At 37.3% G+C, this 17,851-nt stretch overlaps 1 protein-coding gene across 6 annotated transcripts in view; it reads right to left on the bottom strand.

Moving 5' to 3' along the window:
• Positions 1-17,851, bottom strand: part of crppa (CDP-L-ribitol pyrophosphorylase A) — a 328,414-nt gene that overhangs the window by 133,139 nt on the left and 177,424 nt on the right. For all 6 annotated transcript variants that reach the window (XM_028817033.2, XM_028817031.2, XM_051936123.1 and 3 more), the window contains one exon: positions 16,808-16,853. In XM_028817033.2, coding sequence (XP_028672866.2) covers positions 16,808-16,853 — 46 coding nt within the window. The remainder of the gene's footprint in view (positions 1-16,807; positions 16,854-17,851) is intronic.

The raw sequence follows: 17,851 nt of genomic DNA, 5'->3' as shown, positions 1-17,851 counted from the left end.
AGATGGTATTAATGATGAACACATGACATGGGGGCAGCACAGTGGCGCAGTGGGTAGCGCTGCTGCCTCACAGTTGGGAGATCTGGGGACCCGGGTTCGCTTCGCTTTGCTTCGTGGAGTTTGCATGTTCTCCCCATGTCTGCGTGGGATCCCTCCGGGCGCTCCGGTTTCCTCCCACAGTCCAAAGACATGCAGGTTAGGTGGACTGGCGATTCTAAATTGGCCCTAGTGTGTGTTTGTGTGTGTCCTGCGGTGGGTTGGCACCCTGCCCAGGATTGGTTCCTGCCTTGTGCCCTGTGTTGGCTGGGATTGGCTCCAGCAGACCCCCGTGACCCTGTGTTCGGATTCAGCGGGTTGGAAAATGGATGGATGGACACATGACATGGAATTTTACAAAGATATTTTCACTTTTGTTAATAATACAAAAAATACAAGTAAATCAGTTACATAGGACTTCTTTAACTTTTCACCAATAGTGATCATTTTTTTAAATAAAAGAATTACAAAAGGGTAATAAATTCCTGAATTTAATGTATGTGACCAATAGCAGATCCAAAGTTTTCATTATACAGAGACCATTCTAAAAGTCTCTAAAAGAATTAAATGAACCTAAATCCTTTTTAATACATTTAAAAGAAAAATGGAAACAGTGTAAAACACAAACTTTATATAATTACATTTACATTCTTTAGGAGACACTTTTTTTTAAAGTAATTTATAAATCTATGAAAATACGTATCAACTTTAATGTTATAAATAAACAGCACAATGAGATACTTATTTGAATAACTGCCTCAGATGTGTGGCTGTAGTACAATACCAATAACAGATAATGCATATAATAAAAACAAGTATTGCAACATCAGATGATAGAGATGTAAGAAACACAAATAAAGTACACTCATATGACCTTCATAATGGCCAGCTGTTGAACTGCCTTATAAGATGAAACTAGTGATGTGAGTGCGCATGGCCTTGTACAATGTGTTCTGTGATAGGAATGACTCCTATGCAGACTTGGTTCCTGCCTTTCGTCTATTGCTATTAGGTCAGGTTTCAGCTGCTGAAGATTGTTTATTGAAAAAAGAATGTATGCATGTATGGAGAGAACCCTTTCAGAACTGTTTAGATATATAAAATATATTTTAAGCTCTCTTAGAAAATTGAGTAACTTAAATGTCTTTGGAGAAGGCTTAGAATAGATGGGATATACAGTATTTCTGAACAGTAATTTTTTGAAAAATATATTTCAGTATAATTTAATCTGGACTTGATATACAATGTTTCAAATGCATAATGAAATTTCTTCAAGTGCCGATTAGCCAGCACTTTATTTAAAAATGCTTGGAAACCACGTCATGGTCTTGTAAACTATGACAAAGAAACCTTCCAGTTTTTTTTACCCTGTCATATGTATGTTGTAAAAATTGCTGCAAGCAAAATTTCAAATTAAAGTGCTGTGCCCATTGTAGACACTCCATAATTCTATTTCAGTTCAGTAGTCACAGTCAGGCCAACTTTATATTCATATAGTATCTACCTCAAGTAATGGTATTAAAGCTTAGTAGTTACATTATGCTGAGTATGTTATGAAAACAACAGTGAAAAAGTGACATGCCCTGCCCTCTTCAGCTATCAATCAGGGAAAGATGACGGCAGTACTCCATCCTGCATTTGGTCTCAAGTAAGGCTGTATAATTTCTACCTCATGCCATATATCAGTATAAGATTTTCAAATCACCAAACCCAGGATTGTTTCTACTGTTAGCTAGCTAACTAATATTATCTAATATTGATCGTCAGCTGAGTGAGCCAAGCACTCACCAATTAAACAGTATGGAAGCTGATGATATTCTCCAATTGTACTATACACTTGCTGTACAATATTTCACTTTTACACTTTGCCTTTATAATAGTGATTACAAGATGGGAAACATTTTTAGGCAAGGGCCATTCATAAACTAAGCATTAACACAAAGGAATACCACACACATTTTGTAGTCTAGATGAAGAAGAGAGGTTTTGAAGCGCCTAAAATACACTCCATTTCCTACTGATCTTTGCTGTGTGGTGACCCTTTACTAATGGTTTCATATGTACAGTACAAGAAAACAGAAGAACCAGTAATTCCTGCAAAAATTCTGAAAAACTATTTAGTAAAGAGACACTGAGCAGGGGTTGGCAACAACTGTAAATATGGTAAAATGTTAACAGACTATAAACGGGTGTTCAATGGGGTAAGGCAAGTAGCAGTTTTATGTTTTAACAGTCAGTGGGTTCATACAGAAAAAATTATTGTAAGAATTTTGTTATCAGCTGCTGGAAGGTCTTTTTGCAAACACCCCTTAAATTTTCACCATGGTTCTGTTGCTTTGAATTTTATTTCACAAACTAAACAATATTTTAAAGGAATGAGGGATCACAAATAAATTACAATCTAGTGCACAGAGCAGGATAAGAAGCAGAGTACTTTTTTTGCTGCCTAGCCACACCTTTAAACAGAGTTGGAGGCCAGTGCAGAGCTTCCTCCCATATTATTGCCCCACATATGTTTTCTATAGTCTAATAAAGCTTAACGCTCCTTTACCAGACAAATGAAATGTATGTGCCAATCTTACTTAACACATGTGCAGCTTTCTCCATATGTGAAATGTATTTTGCTTTCTTTTTTAATTTGACAGTCAAAATGTGTGTTTCTCCTGGAAAAGAATTAGGAGATGTAAGGAACAACTAAAACAATCTACAGGTGCTGGTCATAAAATTAGAATATCATGACAAAGTTGATTTATTTCAGTAATTCCATTCAAAAAGTGAAACTTGTATATTAGATTCATTCATTACACACAGACTGCTGTATTTCAAATGTTTATTTGTTTTAATGTTGATGATTATAACTGACAACTAATGAAAGTCCCAAATTCAGTATCTCGGAAAATTAGAATATTGTGGAAAGGTTCAATATTGAAGACACCTGGTGCCACACTCTAATCAGCTAATTAACTCAAAACACCTGCAAAAGCCTTTAAATGGTCTCTCAGTCTAGTTCTGTAGGCTACACAATCATGGGGAAGACTGCTGACTTGACAGTTGTCCAAAAGACCACCATTGACAACTTGCACAAGGAGGGTAAGACACAAAAGGTCATTGCTAAAGAGGCTGGCTGTTCACAGAGCTCTGTGTCCAAGCACATTAATAGAGAGGCGAAGGGAAGGACAAGATGTGGTAGAAAAAAGTGTACAAGCAATAGGGATAACCGCACCCTGGAGAGGATTGTGAAACAAAACCCATTCAAAAATGTGGGGGAGATTCACAAAGAGTGGACTGCAGCTGGAGTCAGTGCTTCAAGAACCACCACGCACAGACGTATGCAAGACATGGGTTTCAGCTGTCCCATTCCTTGTGTCAAGTCACTCTTGAACAAGAGACAGCGCCAGAAGCGTCTCGCCTGGGCTAAAGACAAAAAGGACTGGACTGCTGCTTTCTGATGAAAGTAAATTTTGCATTTCCTTTGGAAATCAAGGTCCCAGAGTCTGGAGGAAGAGAGGAGAGGCACAGAATCCACGTTGCGTGAGGTCCAGTGTAAAGTTTCCACAGTCAGTGATGGTTTGGGGTGCCATGTCATCTGCTGGTGTTGGTTCATTGTGTTTTCTGAGGTCCAAGCTCAACGCAGCCGTCTACCAGGAAGTTTTAGAGCACTTCATGCTTCCTGCTGCTGATGAACTTTATGGAGATGCAGATTTCATTTTCCAAGAGGACCTGGCACCTGCACATAGTGCCAAAGCTACCAGTACCTGTTTTAAGGACCATGGTATCCCTGTTCTTGATTGGCCAGCAAACTCGCCTGACCTTAACCCCATAGAAAATCTATGGGGTATTGTGAAGAGGAAGATGCAATATGCCAGACCCAACAATTCAGAAGAGCTGAAGGCCACTATCAGAGCAACATGGGCTCTCATAACACCTGAGCAGTGCCACAGACTGATCGACTCCATGCCACGCCACATTGCTGCAGTAATCCAGGCCAAAGGAGCCCCAACTAAATATTGAGTGCTGTACATGCTCATACTTTTCATGTTCACACCTTTCAGTTGGCCAACATTTCTAAAAATCCTTTTTTTGCATTGGTCTTAATTGATATTCTAATTTTCCGAGATACTGAATTTGGGACTTTCATTAGTTGCCAGTTATAATCATCAACATTAAAAGAAATAAACATTTGAAATACATCAGTCCGTGTGTAATGAATGAATCTAACATACAAGTTTCACTTTTTGAATGGAATTACTGAAATAAATCAACTTTGTCATGATATTCTAATTTTATGACCAGCACCTGTATATAGTTCATATTCATTAACTATACCTTTCTCCCCATTAAAAGATACAAAAAAAACAACTTTCATAACAAATTTACAACTTAATTTAGAAAATAATTTAATGGATGCATAATACTCAAAGTTCAAGTTTTTTGTTTTAGCTTGCATTATCATTTTTATTCATTCCTTCTGTCCACAAAACTCAACTGAAATTTTTGGCTATGATATAGTTTCTCCTTTAATTTATGGGCAACCCCATTTTATTTAGGGCCAGCTCAGTTCATATTTTTTCCTCAATGCAGTGGGTACTGTGACAGATGTACTTTCATGTTTGTCTATCCATATTTTATATTTTCTTTATGAAAAGTCAAAAATACAACAAATTAATTTCAGAAGCGAAAAAATTACTTTTGCTAATAGTACCCAAAAACAAAATGTTAACCTCCTGTGTTTGTGTGTGTGTGCGTGTGTGTGTGCATGTATGTATGTATGTATGTATATATTTATTTATTTATTTATTTATTCTGTAAATAGAAAAAAATTAAAGTGATCAGAGAGGCATTAATTTATGCTCTGTTTTTGGGCAGAATCAGTGTTTCATTTTCTGTAATTGCTATGCAGTTACTGTCAGAAGATGTTATTAGAACACACATACCAGCCCCAGCAAGGGAAGTATAGGGTAGTTTTACTTTTGTAAGCTTCCAATCTTATTAAACTAGAGCGAACGAAATCAAGAGGAAAGGCAAAGGTAGGACACATTATATTATCTGAAAGACAGTAAATCATATCAGGAAATGAAAAGCTAAAGACAGAATACAACAGAGGAACTCTCCTATGACAGATAACCAAAGAAGAAGAAGAATCTTATCTTATATATAAACATTTTCGCGTGGAAGTATGTGTGTCTCTCTGTCTGGCCCAGAAGTGAGAGGTTGACTCGGGGTAAGGGCTCCACCTCTGAGGAAAAAGAAACTCGCTTAGCCACTAATACACAAGCAATGTGAGCATGTCAGCAAAACAAAACCTCCTAGGAGAGATACAACCAGAGTAGTTCCTTTTAATTACCTGACATCTCTAAATGTCAATTTTTTTTCTGATGATTTCAATAGTTTCTAGGACCCCAGGCTTTTTACAACACAGGCTTACACAGTTAGTTATGTGTGTAACTGATAGCAAAATATGTCTTGCAAGGGGTAATGCACAGAAAGTGGTGGTCCACTTTCAATGCATAGTATTATTATTGCTCTTCCACTATCTTCAAAATGTAATTCAATCAATGCCTACATTAACTTTAAAGCAAAGTCATTCAGCAATGCAAATCCCTGAAAAGCTGTGTATGTTTACATTGAAAAAATATATTGCATTGTTTTCATTAATTTTCCTTAATGAAATGAACTTTAATATGTAACCAGGGACACTTGAGGGCTTACTGATGTAGAGCCAAAATGGGAATTGCCCTCCTTTACTTAACATAACAAAACAAAACAGACTTTTCATTTTAACTTAAAATACAACCTGTACAATCAAGCTGAATTCTCCACTTCTTAAAAATAGATGAAATTCACCATTGAAAAGTGGTTAAGCAAGCTCCTTATTAAATATAATCACCATGTAGACTAACATCTGGCAACTTTTGTTAAGAAATCTGCATTCTATCACATAAAAGTGATGTTCATGAAAGTAATGTAATATTGTACTAGCAAATCACACATTGAAAGGTGATGAAGGACCAAAAATTCCTCTTCAAAAGTCTTGTTGATCAATGTTATGTACAAAGAATTACTCAAAATATTTGGCTAATGTGCATCCAGGAAAATAAATGCAATAAAAATATCAACACAGACTTATTTTTGCCTTAGATGCAGTACTGAACGAAAAAGGTTAAGTGCCTCTCCTCAGCAGTTATCTACCTGAAACAAAAGATTAAGCAATCACAACCCTCGGAAAACTGTTTATTTTGTTAGGGACGGCCATTAGTGTAGCCCGGCCAGGACACCCTCAGTCAGCAAGGACAGGGGGAGATGGCATGCACAGGGCATTGTCTCCCCCGGAACACTAAGGGGCAGCCCAACCTGGGTTGCAGCAGCACCATGAATTCCCATAGGGCATCATGGGACTTGATGTTTGTCGGATCAGCCCTGTTGAGTTCCATGGGTGCTGACAGGAAGTGCTGTGGGGTGTAGAGAACCCTACTATGTTGGTCTTCTGCCTTGTCTGGAAGTGCTTCCAGGCCATGCTAAAAGACCACTGGAAGTACTACTGGGTGCAGAATAAAAGGAGTCTGCTGCCTTCATTCTGGGAGCCAGAATTGGGAGGTGGAGAACAAAACTTGCTGGAGGAGGAGTTGAAGCAGAAGGAGACAGAGAGAGTAAGAAGAAAAAAAAAGTGTGCTTACTGAGGTTATAGTACTGTGCTTGGTGTTGCACTGGTAGGAAATGATTTGGGAAGTGTTTCCCACTGAAATAAAGCCTTGTGTGTTGTGCTGAACTTGTGTCCACATCTGTCTGTGATGGGTTCAGGGAGCTGGTGCATGCCCAGTGGCCACATATTATAACAAAAAACAATCATCATCTGAGATCTCAAAAGACAGTAACCACACTTCAAACTTACTCTGTAAGGTATGAAAAGCACCTGAAAGACCCGAGAGGTCATGTTTTACTTTCAAGCATATTAGTATAATCTCTAAATGTGACTTTAAAATGTTCATGGCAAATTTTCTAGCTATTGAGACATGAAACAAAGACACATATAAATTACTGCTTTAGAGTAGTCTAAACCTACCAATAATCTAATAGTTATCCATCCATCCATTTTCCAACCCGCTGAATCCGAACACAGGGTCATGGGGGTCTGCTGGAGCCAATCCCAGCTAACACAGGGCACAAGGCAGGAACCAGTCCCAGGCAGGGTGCCAACCCACCGCAGGACGCACACAAACACACCCACACACCAAACACACACTAGGGCCAATTTAGAAATGCCAATCCACCTAACCTGCATGTCTTTGGACTGTGGGAGGAAACCGGAGCGCCCGGAGGAAACCCACGCAGACACGGGGAGAACATGCAAACTCCACGCAGGGAGGACCCGGGAAGTGAACCCGGGTCCCCAGGTCTCCCAACTGCGAGGCAGCAGCGCTACCCACTGCGCCACCGTGCCGCCCCTAATAGTTATTATAAGCAGAAAATAAAACCATATGCTTCAAGTAAATCTTTAGCCATTTTAAGTTATTCTTTTTCCAGATTGGATAGAAATGGTTATGTACTACAGTAAAAGCTATTGTAGGATTAATGTTCCAGACCAAGCTGCCTATGTAACATCATACAGTGCATTGACTAACTTGGGTGGTTAGAAACAGAAAGTTTATCTTAAATAGAAAAGGATGTAAGCACTGAAGACTTTTCAAATCAGTGTTAAAGTTTCACCCCCACCCCCTTATATTCTAAAAGACCAAAAATCCTTTAGTAGCATATAATAGGCAAACAAGAACATACATAAGAACCATAAGAAATTTGACAAATGAGAGGAGACCTTTCAGTCCATCAAGCCAATTTGTTTAGCTAATATCTAAGATGCCCCAATATCTCATTTATCCATCCATCCATCCATTTTCCAACCCGCTGAATCCAAACACAGGGTCACGGGGGTCTGCTGGAGCCAATCCCAGCCAACACAGGGCACAAGGCAGGAACCAATCCCAGGCAGGGTGTCAACCCACCGCAGGACACACACAAACACACCCACCATACACTAGGGCCAATTTAGAATCGCCAATCCACCTAACCAGCATGTCTTTGGACTGTGGGAGGAAACCGGAGCGCCCGGAGGAACCCCACACAGACACGGGGAGAACATGCAAACTCCACACAGGGAGGACCCAGGAAGCGAACCCGGGTCCCCAGGTCTCCCAACTGCGAGGCAGCAGCGCAACCCACTGCACCACCGTGCCGCCAATATCTCATTTAGATTTTTTTAAAATTTTGTCAAGGTTTCTGCTTCAGCTACATATCTTAGTAGTTTGTTCCAGAGTCCTACAACTCTTTATGCGAAGAAATGCTTCTTGGCTTCAGTTTTAAATACAATTCCCCTTAATTTCCAAGTATGTGAATCACCCTTAAGCCGAAAGAATGTCACTGGATCTACTTTTTACAATGACTTCGTGAATTTTAAATATCTGGATTAGGTCCCCACACCGTCTCCTCTGCTTGAGACTAAATAGGATTAATTCTCTGAGTCTGTAAGAGTAGGACATGTCCTTAAATCCTGAGATACTCTTGGTTTCTCTCATCTGCACAGCTTCAAGTGCTGCACGAAACACTCCAAATGCGATCTTACTAGTACATTATATAGTTTGAGCATAATGTCCATTTGACTTAAATTCAACAGTTTTTATGATATATCCTAACATTTTATTTGCCTTGTTAATTGCTTCTGTGCATTGTTTAGTCCAGGGGTCCCCAACCCCCTGTCCGCGGCCCACTACCGGTCCGCAGCCGTCTGACAGCCGGGCCGCGAGAGAACTGCCGGCAACGGCGACTCACTCAGACTTTTCAGAAAGCTTGGCGGGCGGGGCTTTGCAGTGGTGCAGAGAGAGGAGAGAGACCGAGGTGAGAGACTATTACAACAAAGTATTGTTACGGTCCCGACAGTTTCCCCATATGACATGAGTCTATAGAAATCACGTTACTACGAAGTACATTCAACAGATGCTTTCATTACAATGAAGTGACCTTGAAATGCTTGAATGAATCATCCACAGAGCAGTTAGATCTGTGGTCGCAGCTCAGTTGTGCACGTTTGCACAACGATCCCCAAACAGAAACATTATAAAAAAATCTCTTTCTTCGAACTTTCCTCGTACTGTTTTTTTTTTTTGCTGTTTTTGTTGTCTGTGGTTTTCATTGATTCCTTTTGCTTATTGCTTGTCAACATTTGAAAAACATCCATTGGAATTTAACTCATTGTCACCCTCCTATAGAAACAGAAGACACGAAAAAAAGATTGCAGTGTTAATGTTTGTGATGTGCAATCTGTTGGATTGGCAAATGTAAAGCATATGTCTTTGTTATATGCAAAAAAAGAAGAAAAATCTCAGATTGCAAACGTATGCGAACTGCTTAATAACTTTAATAATAATAGAAATGTTATGTAAATTGTGTATAAAACTGCCCCCCCCCCCAACCAACATACCCCCCCCCCCTGAATGTTTTCATCTTTGCAAGAATATGATTGTGGGATGCTTCTATGCTAATATGTAATAAAGATAAGGAAATATTTGCTGTTAAGCTACTGTGCATACATACAGATAGATTTCCCATTGGGATTAATAAAGTATCTATCTATCTATCTATCTATCTATCTATCTATCTATCTATCTATCTATCTATCTATCTATCTATCTATCTACTACAAGATTTTTTCTCTTTTTCAAAGACAAATCAAAATTAATAAAAAGAATTCTTGGATCTCAATAAAAATAATAATGCATTTCTTGGTGAAGAGAAAAATAATTAAATTTTGTACTCACATTTACAGAAGATGCTGAAAGTGATCTCCTTGTGCGTCAATACATCTCTGTGCCCATTTCAGCATGTTCACGTATACTCTTTGCAACGTCACAGGATTGATTCTCTGCATCGCATTTTCAATGTTCAACTTCAATTCATTTACAGGCCGCAGATCTGTCTCATACACACAGCCCATTAAATGACCCACAAGAAATAGACAAATGTTGTTAAGTCAGGCGATCGTGGTGGCCATAAACCCTTGCTAATCCTTTCGTCAGGGAAATTACCCTTGTTTCTTTGATGGAACCTGTCTGCACGTACACTTCCACTATTGCAATTCTTTCTTGCAACAAATACTGCATGTCATTAATTTCGGCTGCACTAGTATTCACTGACCACTTCAGTACACTGCCACCACAAAAGTGGTTTCCAGGTAGCTTTCTGTCCACTGTGAAATTGTTTCTTTAATGCAATGAATAGGGTATAAAAATATTAATGCTATTTTGTCTCATTCAAGATGGTGAGATTGCTGTAAGAAAACTTTATTTATCTCCTTAAAGAAAAAATGAGAGCTACCAAGATGAAACAGTTCTATTCCCTCATTTGACATACACATATCTTAGTTGAAGACCTGACCTAAGATTTACTAGTACCATAAAATCATTCATACTGACAAAATGTAAAATTATTAATGAGGAGCTATGTACAATTTATTTGTAATATATGACACAATTGTTTAGTGGTATACCTTTCAGAACTGACAGATTTAAACAATTATTGAATAATTCTTCAAAGAGAAGTATATTTACCCCTGACAGTACTGCAAAAAACCTTAATGTGAGTAGCTTGAATCTATACCCATTGAGCTACACCCTTTCCCTAAATGTAGCAGAAATTGTGCCCATATACATGAAGCATATTTCAAATGTATATTCAAATTTGAAATATGTATTCACATACTGCTACTTTCTTAAGCAGCACAGCACTGTACGAGTTAGGTTACTGTGTGGTGGTTTCCTCATTCTCTGTATTCACAGCTGTCAACAAAATATGGAATAATAGTTTAACTGTACTCAGGGTTGAATGATTCTCTTGCCAAATATAAATTTCTCAAAGAAGGCAAACCTTTATTAAACTTTGCACTTTGAGGGACTCTTTTTTAAAGTCATACATGTATCCTCTTGATCACTGTTATTTGAATTTGGACTGCTGAATGGCACAAATAGTATGTCTTATGACCAGCTAACAAAAGGTTGCCACAGACAGAAGGCAGAGACAAGGCACTGGACAGGACAGTCTGGGGCTGCATTGTTAAAAATGAACCCACACTGGAGACTGGAGAACTCCCCTCAATGGCTAGTATGGATAACCTGGTAAACTGATAAGGTGTGAGTGGGGAAAAGTAGTGGGGCCAGTAAGTGGAAAAACAATACTGTATTTAAAGGTAGGTAAGATTGTGACCTGCCCCACCTCTTAGTTTGGAACTAGACACAGTTTTGTTAGGTTCAGTCTTTTTTTTTTCCCATTTATTTTCTCTGTTACTTTGTGTTCTCTAATTGAACATCCTTTTTATGTTTGCATTTAAAAAAAATTGTATTTTTTTTGTATATAAACTTTGTTCCACAGTAGGGTTTCTAACAGAGGCACCCCATCACACTATGCACACATCTTCTTTCTGAATTAATTTTGAATGCTGCTGCATTTAGTGAAACTGCTCCCCACAAAGGAATACAATGTTTTTCTGTTAACATGTAATTATAAATCATAATAAATATGTACAATTGTATCATGATTTATTACCTTAATATGACTATAGCTAAAGGCACTTTAACATAATTGGAATGTAGCTGAACAATAAAAAACTAGTATTGCTATACAAATATGTACTATGATGATTACAGAGTGCTTTATTAGGAAACAAATTATCAGTCCCACAAATCTGCCTATTTATGCAAACCAGCAGGTAATTTGCAACACTACCCTAAAATTCTGCATGAATTGAGGAATTTTTTATACAAGAAATAAAGTAAACAGCTTATTCATTTTAAGGTAAACAAAAAAATTCTATGTCTAGTATAAGCTTCTTTAATTCCAACATACATTGATTATTTTATCAATAGCATTGTATAATGTATTTATTTTTTATATGAAAGTTCATTTAAGACTAAATGCAAAACAGTAACGTAACATGCCAAAGCAGAGCATTTTTTATAAAATAAAACAATTGTTTTCCATCTGCTTGACAAATATTTACATTAGTGATATTAATATTTGCCTAGTCATTGTCTGCGTAGGGTTTACCCTGTGTGTGCATAGGTTTTCCACCACCATACTTAAAGATGGATCAATTAGGCTGATAGGAGATTCCATATTTGCCCTATGAGAATGAGTGGAGCCTCCACAGGATTTCAGCCATATGCTGAGTTGGCCTGTAATCTGCACCTGACACTGCTGAGATTAACTAATTAGGAGTCACCACCAACAAAGTGAATGACAATGAGAAGTGGATGAGGGTCGGGTACAGTACTAGTCAGGAGACAGACCAGAATGGGACAGATCCAACCACAGAATTCATGAAAAAGATATAAAATGTGCCCAAGTGAAGACATGTGACTCTTTATCTCTATCTCTCTGGAATTAATGCACCATACAAAACAGTAGGATGGTGTATTGTTCCAAAGTTGCTATGTAACACAACTCTGCTATTCCAATTATAAACCATAAATTTTGTGCCCAATGTTACAGCCAGTAAGAATATTCTAGTCATAAATGGCAGCTAGCCCATTTACTACTGGAGCAGTTCCCAAGGGTTTTAGGGACCAGACTGGGATTACTAAGGATAATTTAAAAGTCTTAGCAGAATCTGTACAGTGAAATCTAGAAAAAAAAATGCAATTTACCACGACTCTGTAATATACCATTAGAAAAACTGTGCTCCCTTTGTAGAGTAAAAATGCGGCATTTACAATGTCCAATAAATCAGACAAACAGCAGTAGCTAAAATAGCAAATAAATAAATAAACACTGTTAAAATACTGCAAAAGTTATAATTAAATAGTGTGTTGCAGTAACAGCAAGAATTGGCTTCAAATGAAGAAATAGTTTGGAAAGGAAATTGTTGCCCAGTTGGATCTGTTCATTTAGGTTAAGAAAGACAAAGCCTCCTCTAGTATGTTGGTCTCAGAATTTTAAAGGGAATACATTTTCACAGCTATCTGACCAGAAAAACAAAAAAAAAACAAACTTGCTTTTAGGTTTCTGTCTTTCTTAAGCATTCAATATGACCTAGACAGGTAGTAAACAGATATCCATATATTATAGGGTTCAACAATTAGCACAAGGAAGGAAGCAAGCAGATACACATTATTGACAGGGCATAATCAATGTCCGTGAGACAACTTGTACAATAAATTGAACTAAGTACAGGTCTTTCGGAGAAAACTACATGTAGAACACTTCAGAACACAATGACTGTTTAAGAGAGTCTTTGGTTATCTTAGAGATGTGAGATGATCCAACGACTGCTCATATGTACAAACAATGCTCTTTAAAATCAGGAAGACAAGTACCAATGGATCATATGTCATGTGTTTGTCAGGCAGACGTGACATTAAGGAATTAAGATTTATCAAAATGTTTATCAAAAAAAAAGTCCACCACTCAAAATAATGAAAGAGTTCAATGTTGTTTGTCAGGACTGGTGCAAATTAACAGATGGGTTGAAGTCATCTGATAAATGAGAAAACATTGCTACTGAAACATTCACATTAGAAAGGAAATACTATAGATTATGGAAACTGAAAAAACAAAATAGTTTTAGTTCCATCAGGAAAAAGGTGCAGTTTCAGTAGACTAACGAAGACATTTACTGAGAATTTAAAAATCCTAGTCTAATTAATCCCATTTCCTACTTACTTACCCTGATTGAAAGACTGGAATAAAATGAAAATCACATCCTTGTCAGGAGCAGAAATGCAGTTAGTGACAGCATAGACAAACATGGAGCAAGCAAAACAATATAGTTAGACTTTCAAAAATTCTTTGACACTGCTACACAAAAAAATAATGTTGAAACTAGCAGCCATTGGCATAATATATAATTTTTGGTTTATATGCAAGAGACAAATGATACAGACAACACAATAAAGCAACACGTCGGTTGAGGTAATCAGTGGACTTCCTCAGGGATCTGTGCTAGGACTTTTCTTCTTTGCAATTTATATTAAAGACACAAACTCTGATACAGTGAGGACACATCTGATGCCTGCACATGATGCCAGAATTGGAGAGATAGTAAATACCGAGGACCCAGAAAAAACAATTCAAACCGATATGGGCAATTTCCAAAACTAGACAAACACCTGGAAAATACAGCTTAATGTACAAAAGAGGAAAATGCTATATGAAGGCAAAAGTAACAGAAGATGGCTTAAGGTTATATTGTAAAGGCTACTGAAAATAAATAAAGGGATACAATTCTCAGATTGTATTATACTCCAGTGAAACTTCATCTGAATTCTCTGTGTAGTTCTGGTAACCTCTGTCACACACGTGCGATTAGGAGCCAGCTAAAGGGCTTAAGTAACGGTAATACTATGCCAGACCAGGGGGTGGCAAAAACTTTATAAATATATACTACATTACTACAAAGGAACATTTTAAGTATTTTCTACAGCTGGAACACAGGCTCATGAAATGAAATGCAGAATGTTGCAAAAATAATCTTGTTGAAAATATAGCCTCAACTGTAATATTAAGGCAATATCTAAATACAAGATACTGTTTTTGTCATGTGAAAATATGTCAAAATTTGTACTTCTCATAAAGGGAAAATTAGCTGCTGTTTTCACTATGGAAATATGAAAAAAAAGACATTGGCAGCAGTTCATTTCAGGTAAAGTGTAAGGATTAACACTGGACTGAGCAAGAGCTGAGACAAAATAAAAAAGAAGTGGTTTATAGATGGTGAGGGATTAGAAATTGTAAACCACCTGACCCACCCTACCAATTCATTTCATGTCTACATCTAGACTTGGTTGCATATTTCAAATGTGTTTGTATTAATTTACAGTACTTCCAATGGAAAGAATACAAAAATACAAAAATATACCGAATGAAGTGTAGTAACATTAAAAACAGAAAATTGATCATGTTAACTTGGAAGAGCACAATCCAGGAAAAAAACCCAGACAAGGTGACACTTCACTGCAGAAATCACACAACAACAACCATATTTGCCATACTGATTTAGAGTCATCAATCAATCTGCCCTGCATGTATTTAAGATGTGGTGGGTCAACCTTTACAACCCAAGAAAAACTCAAACAGACATGTATATGTGACAATCCAAACAGACAGTGGCTTGGAAGAAACAGGGCTAACCATTGTTCCACCCTCACAAGATAACAGCTTTATTTAAATTATTTATTAAAAGTATTCAGTAATAAACTATGTAATGCCAAGGGTAGACTAAAATTAAAAGGTGAGAAGACCAACTAAGTTAATATCTCTTTAACAACATGTGGGTGGAAAACAAGTAAATTACAAGCTAATATTGAGTAACAATTGAGTGGAAAGGGCTTTAGATTGGCCAGCAGCAGTGCCATGCATTTTTATAAACTACACTGGAACATAGATTTTTTGAGAAGAGGAAAAGTGTTGCCAGAATATGACTTAGTAGTTGATGCTATGACTTTTTAAGTATTGCAACAAAGAGTTATTATCTTTTAAAGTGGAAAACTGCCAAGTAGGTCAAAGTATATAAAACTAGAAAACATATTAAATATCTAGCACAAGGGATGGATGAGCAAAGACAGAACACAAAATGAAATAAAGAATAAACAAAGCAATAAATGTGCTATCCCACTAGACACATATGCAGTTAAAGGGCAGAGGAAAGTTCTTAGTCAGCTCAATATTTGCCAATCTTACAGAAAACACATTTTCACATTGTCATTATGGGTTATTGAGTGAAGACGGATGTGCAAAAATGTCAAATGTATCCATTTAAAATTAAATCTACAAATCTGCCATAAAGCGTGCAGAAAGTGAATGGGTCTGAATACATTCTGATTCCACTATAGATACTTTTATTCGAGTGTTCAGGTCATCTTCTTTCTGTTGCCAGAAGTAAGCTACCACTTGAGGTTTCATTTTATTTTTTTAGGTGAATGCTAGTGTAAATCTGTTCACAGGTTAGAATGGACAGTTAAGCAAAGCAAAAACGTTGTTTCTTTGGCATTGGTAGGTGGCTGTAAGGATTTTGTTGCAGGATTTAGGAAAACTAGTAGTAAAACAACTCCATCCATCCATCCATTTTTCAACCCCTGAATCCGAACACAGGGTCACGGGGGTCTGCTGGAGCCAATCCCAGCCAACACAGGGCACAAGGCAGGAACCAATCCCAGGCAGGGTGCCAACCCACCACAGGACACACACAAACACACCCACACACCAAGCACACACTAGGGCCAATTTAGAATCGCCAATCCACCTAACCAGCACGTCTTTGGACTGTGGGAGGAAACCGGAGTGCCCGGAGGAAACCCACGCAGACACGGGGAGAACATGCAAACTCCACGCAGGGAGGACCCGGGAAGCGAACCCAGGTCCCCAGGTCTCCTAACTGCGAGGCAGCAGCGCTACTCACTGTGTCACCGTGCCGCCGTAAAACAACTCTTATTTGAATATTAAATTAACTTTGGACACAGTTACTAAAGTCCAGTGAGAAAAATGCAGAAAGACAATGAGACTTTTATAATGAAAGCCAATCTTCTAAACCAGTAAATATAAATATGAAAATATTTCTCAAAAATATATAGAGAATACACATGTAATATATGTCTCAGCTTTACAATTAAGCTCTCTTTAGTAATAATGCATGTGGTCATTTTTAAAACATACTAACAAACTACAGACCTTCAAGTAGAAGTGGATACTGAACTTTCAAGTTAATAAAATAAATGAATACAGGAAAAATGCCTACCCTTAATTAAGGATTCAGCAGCAAACAAATCCTGCTTATAAGTCACCTAAACAATAAACAAACAATAAAAATGCAGTTATGAATCAACATTATAGAAGCCGATGTGGATTAAAACATATAGAACTACATTAAGTGTTAGCAAAATATAACACTATAATGACATTACATAAACATATTTTATTGTAAACTGAAGCATTTTCTTACCTTTATATGCATAGAAGCTTGAAGACTGTAAAATACATCTTGAAAACTGCATATATACAGTAACATACATCAAAAATACAATATGTACTGTAAGTGATAAAAATGTATCAAGTGGAATATTCAGTTGCAATAATGTTCAATACAATAATTGATGTGAATTTCAGTGTTGTGAAAAAAAATCTTCCCAATCTGATTTTTTACAATGGTGCATAGTTTTCACTGCAGCTTATATCAGATCACCAACCAAATTTTGATTTAGATAAAAAGTAACCCTGAGTAAAATAATACATTTTAAAGTTTTTTAATTATTTATCAAACAGAAAGAAAACTAATTGCCTCCTTGGACTCAATATCCAACTTTAGCAAAAATAACTACAGCTCAATATTTCCTGGAGTTATTAATCTGCCTCTTACTGTAGTGTGGAAGGAGTTCCTGTAGTATTGTGTTAACTTAGTGGCATTTATATGGTTAATTACATAAACTGCATGTTTCAGGTCCCTACTTTATGTTTTAATGGAGTTAGGTTCAGATTTTGATGTGACTCGGCTATTGCAAACTCATTTTTTTTCCCACCATTTTAATGTAAACGTGACTGGGCGTTTCTAATAATTTTGATTTGGCTCCTGCTTACAACTTAATAGCCTTATTTTTACAAAGTGGATTTTTTTTGCTTTTTCAGTGATGGCAAGTCACCTACGCCCTAATATCATCAACTGTGACTCAACCAATAGAATTATTTGTGAAGACAATATGACTATTAACTGTGATTTGGCAGGGCCTATGCCCTTTAGAAATGCCATTGTCACCCCATGCAGGTTTACAGACATGAACAATTTAGC

This window comes from Erpetoichthys calabaricus, chromosome 13, assembly GCF_900747795.2.
Source record: "Erpetoichthys calabaricus chromosome 13, fErpCal1.3, whole genome shotgun sequence".
NCBI lineage: Eukaryota > Metazoa > Chordata > Cladistia > Polypteriformes > Polypteridae > Erpetoichthys > Erpetoichthys calabaricus.
This window is presented reverse-complemented; position numbering and strand designations above follow the sequence as displayed.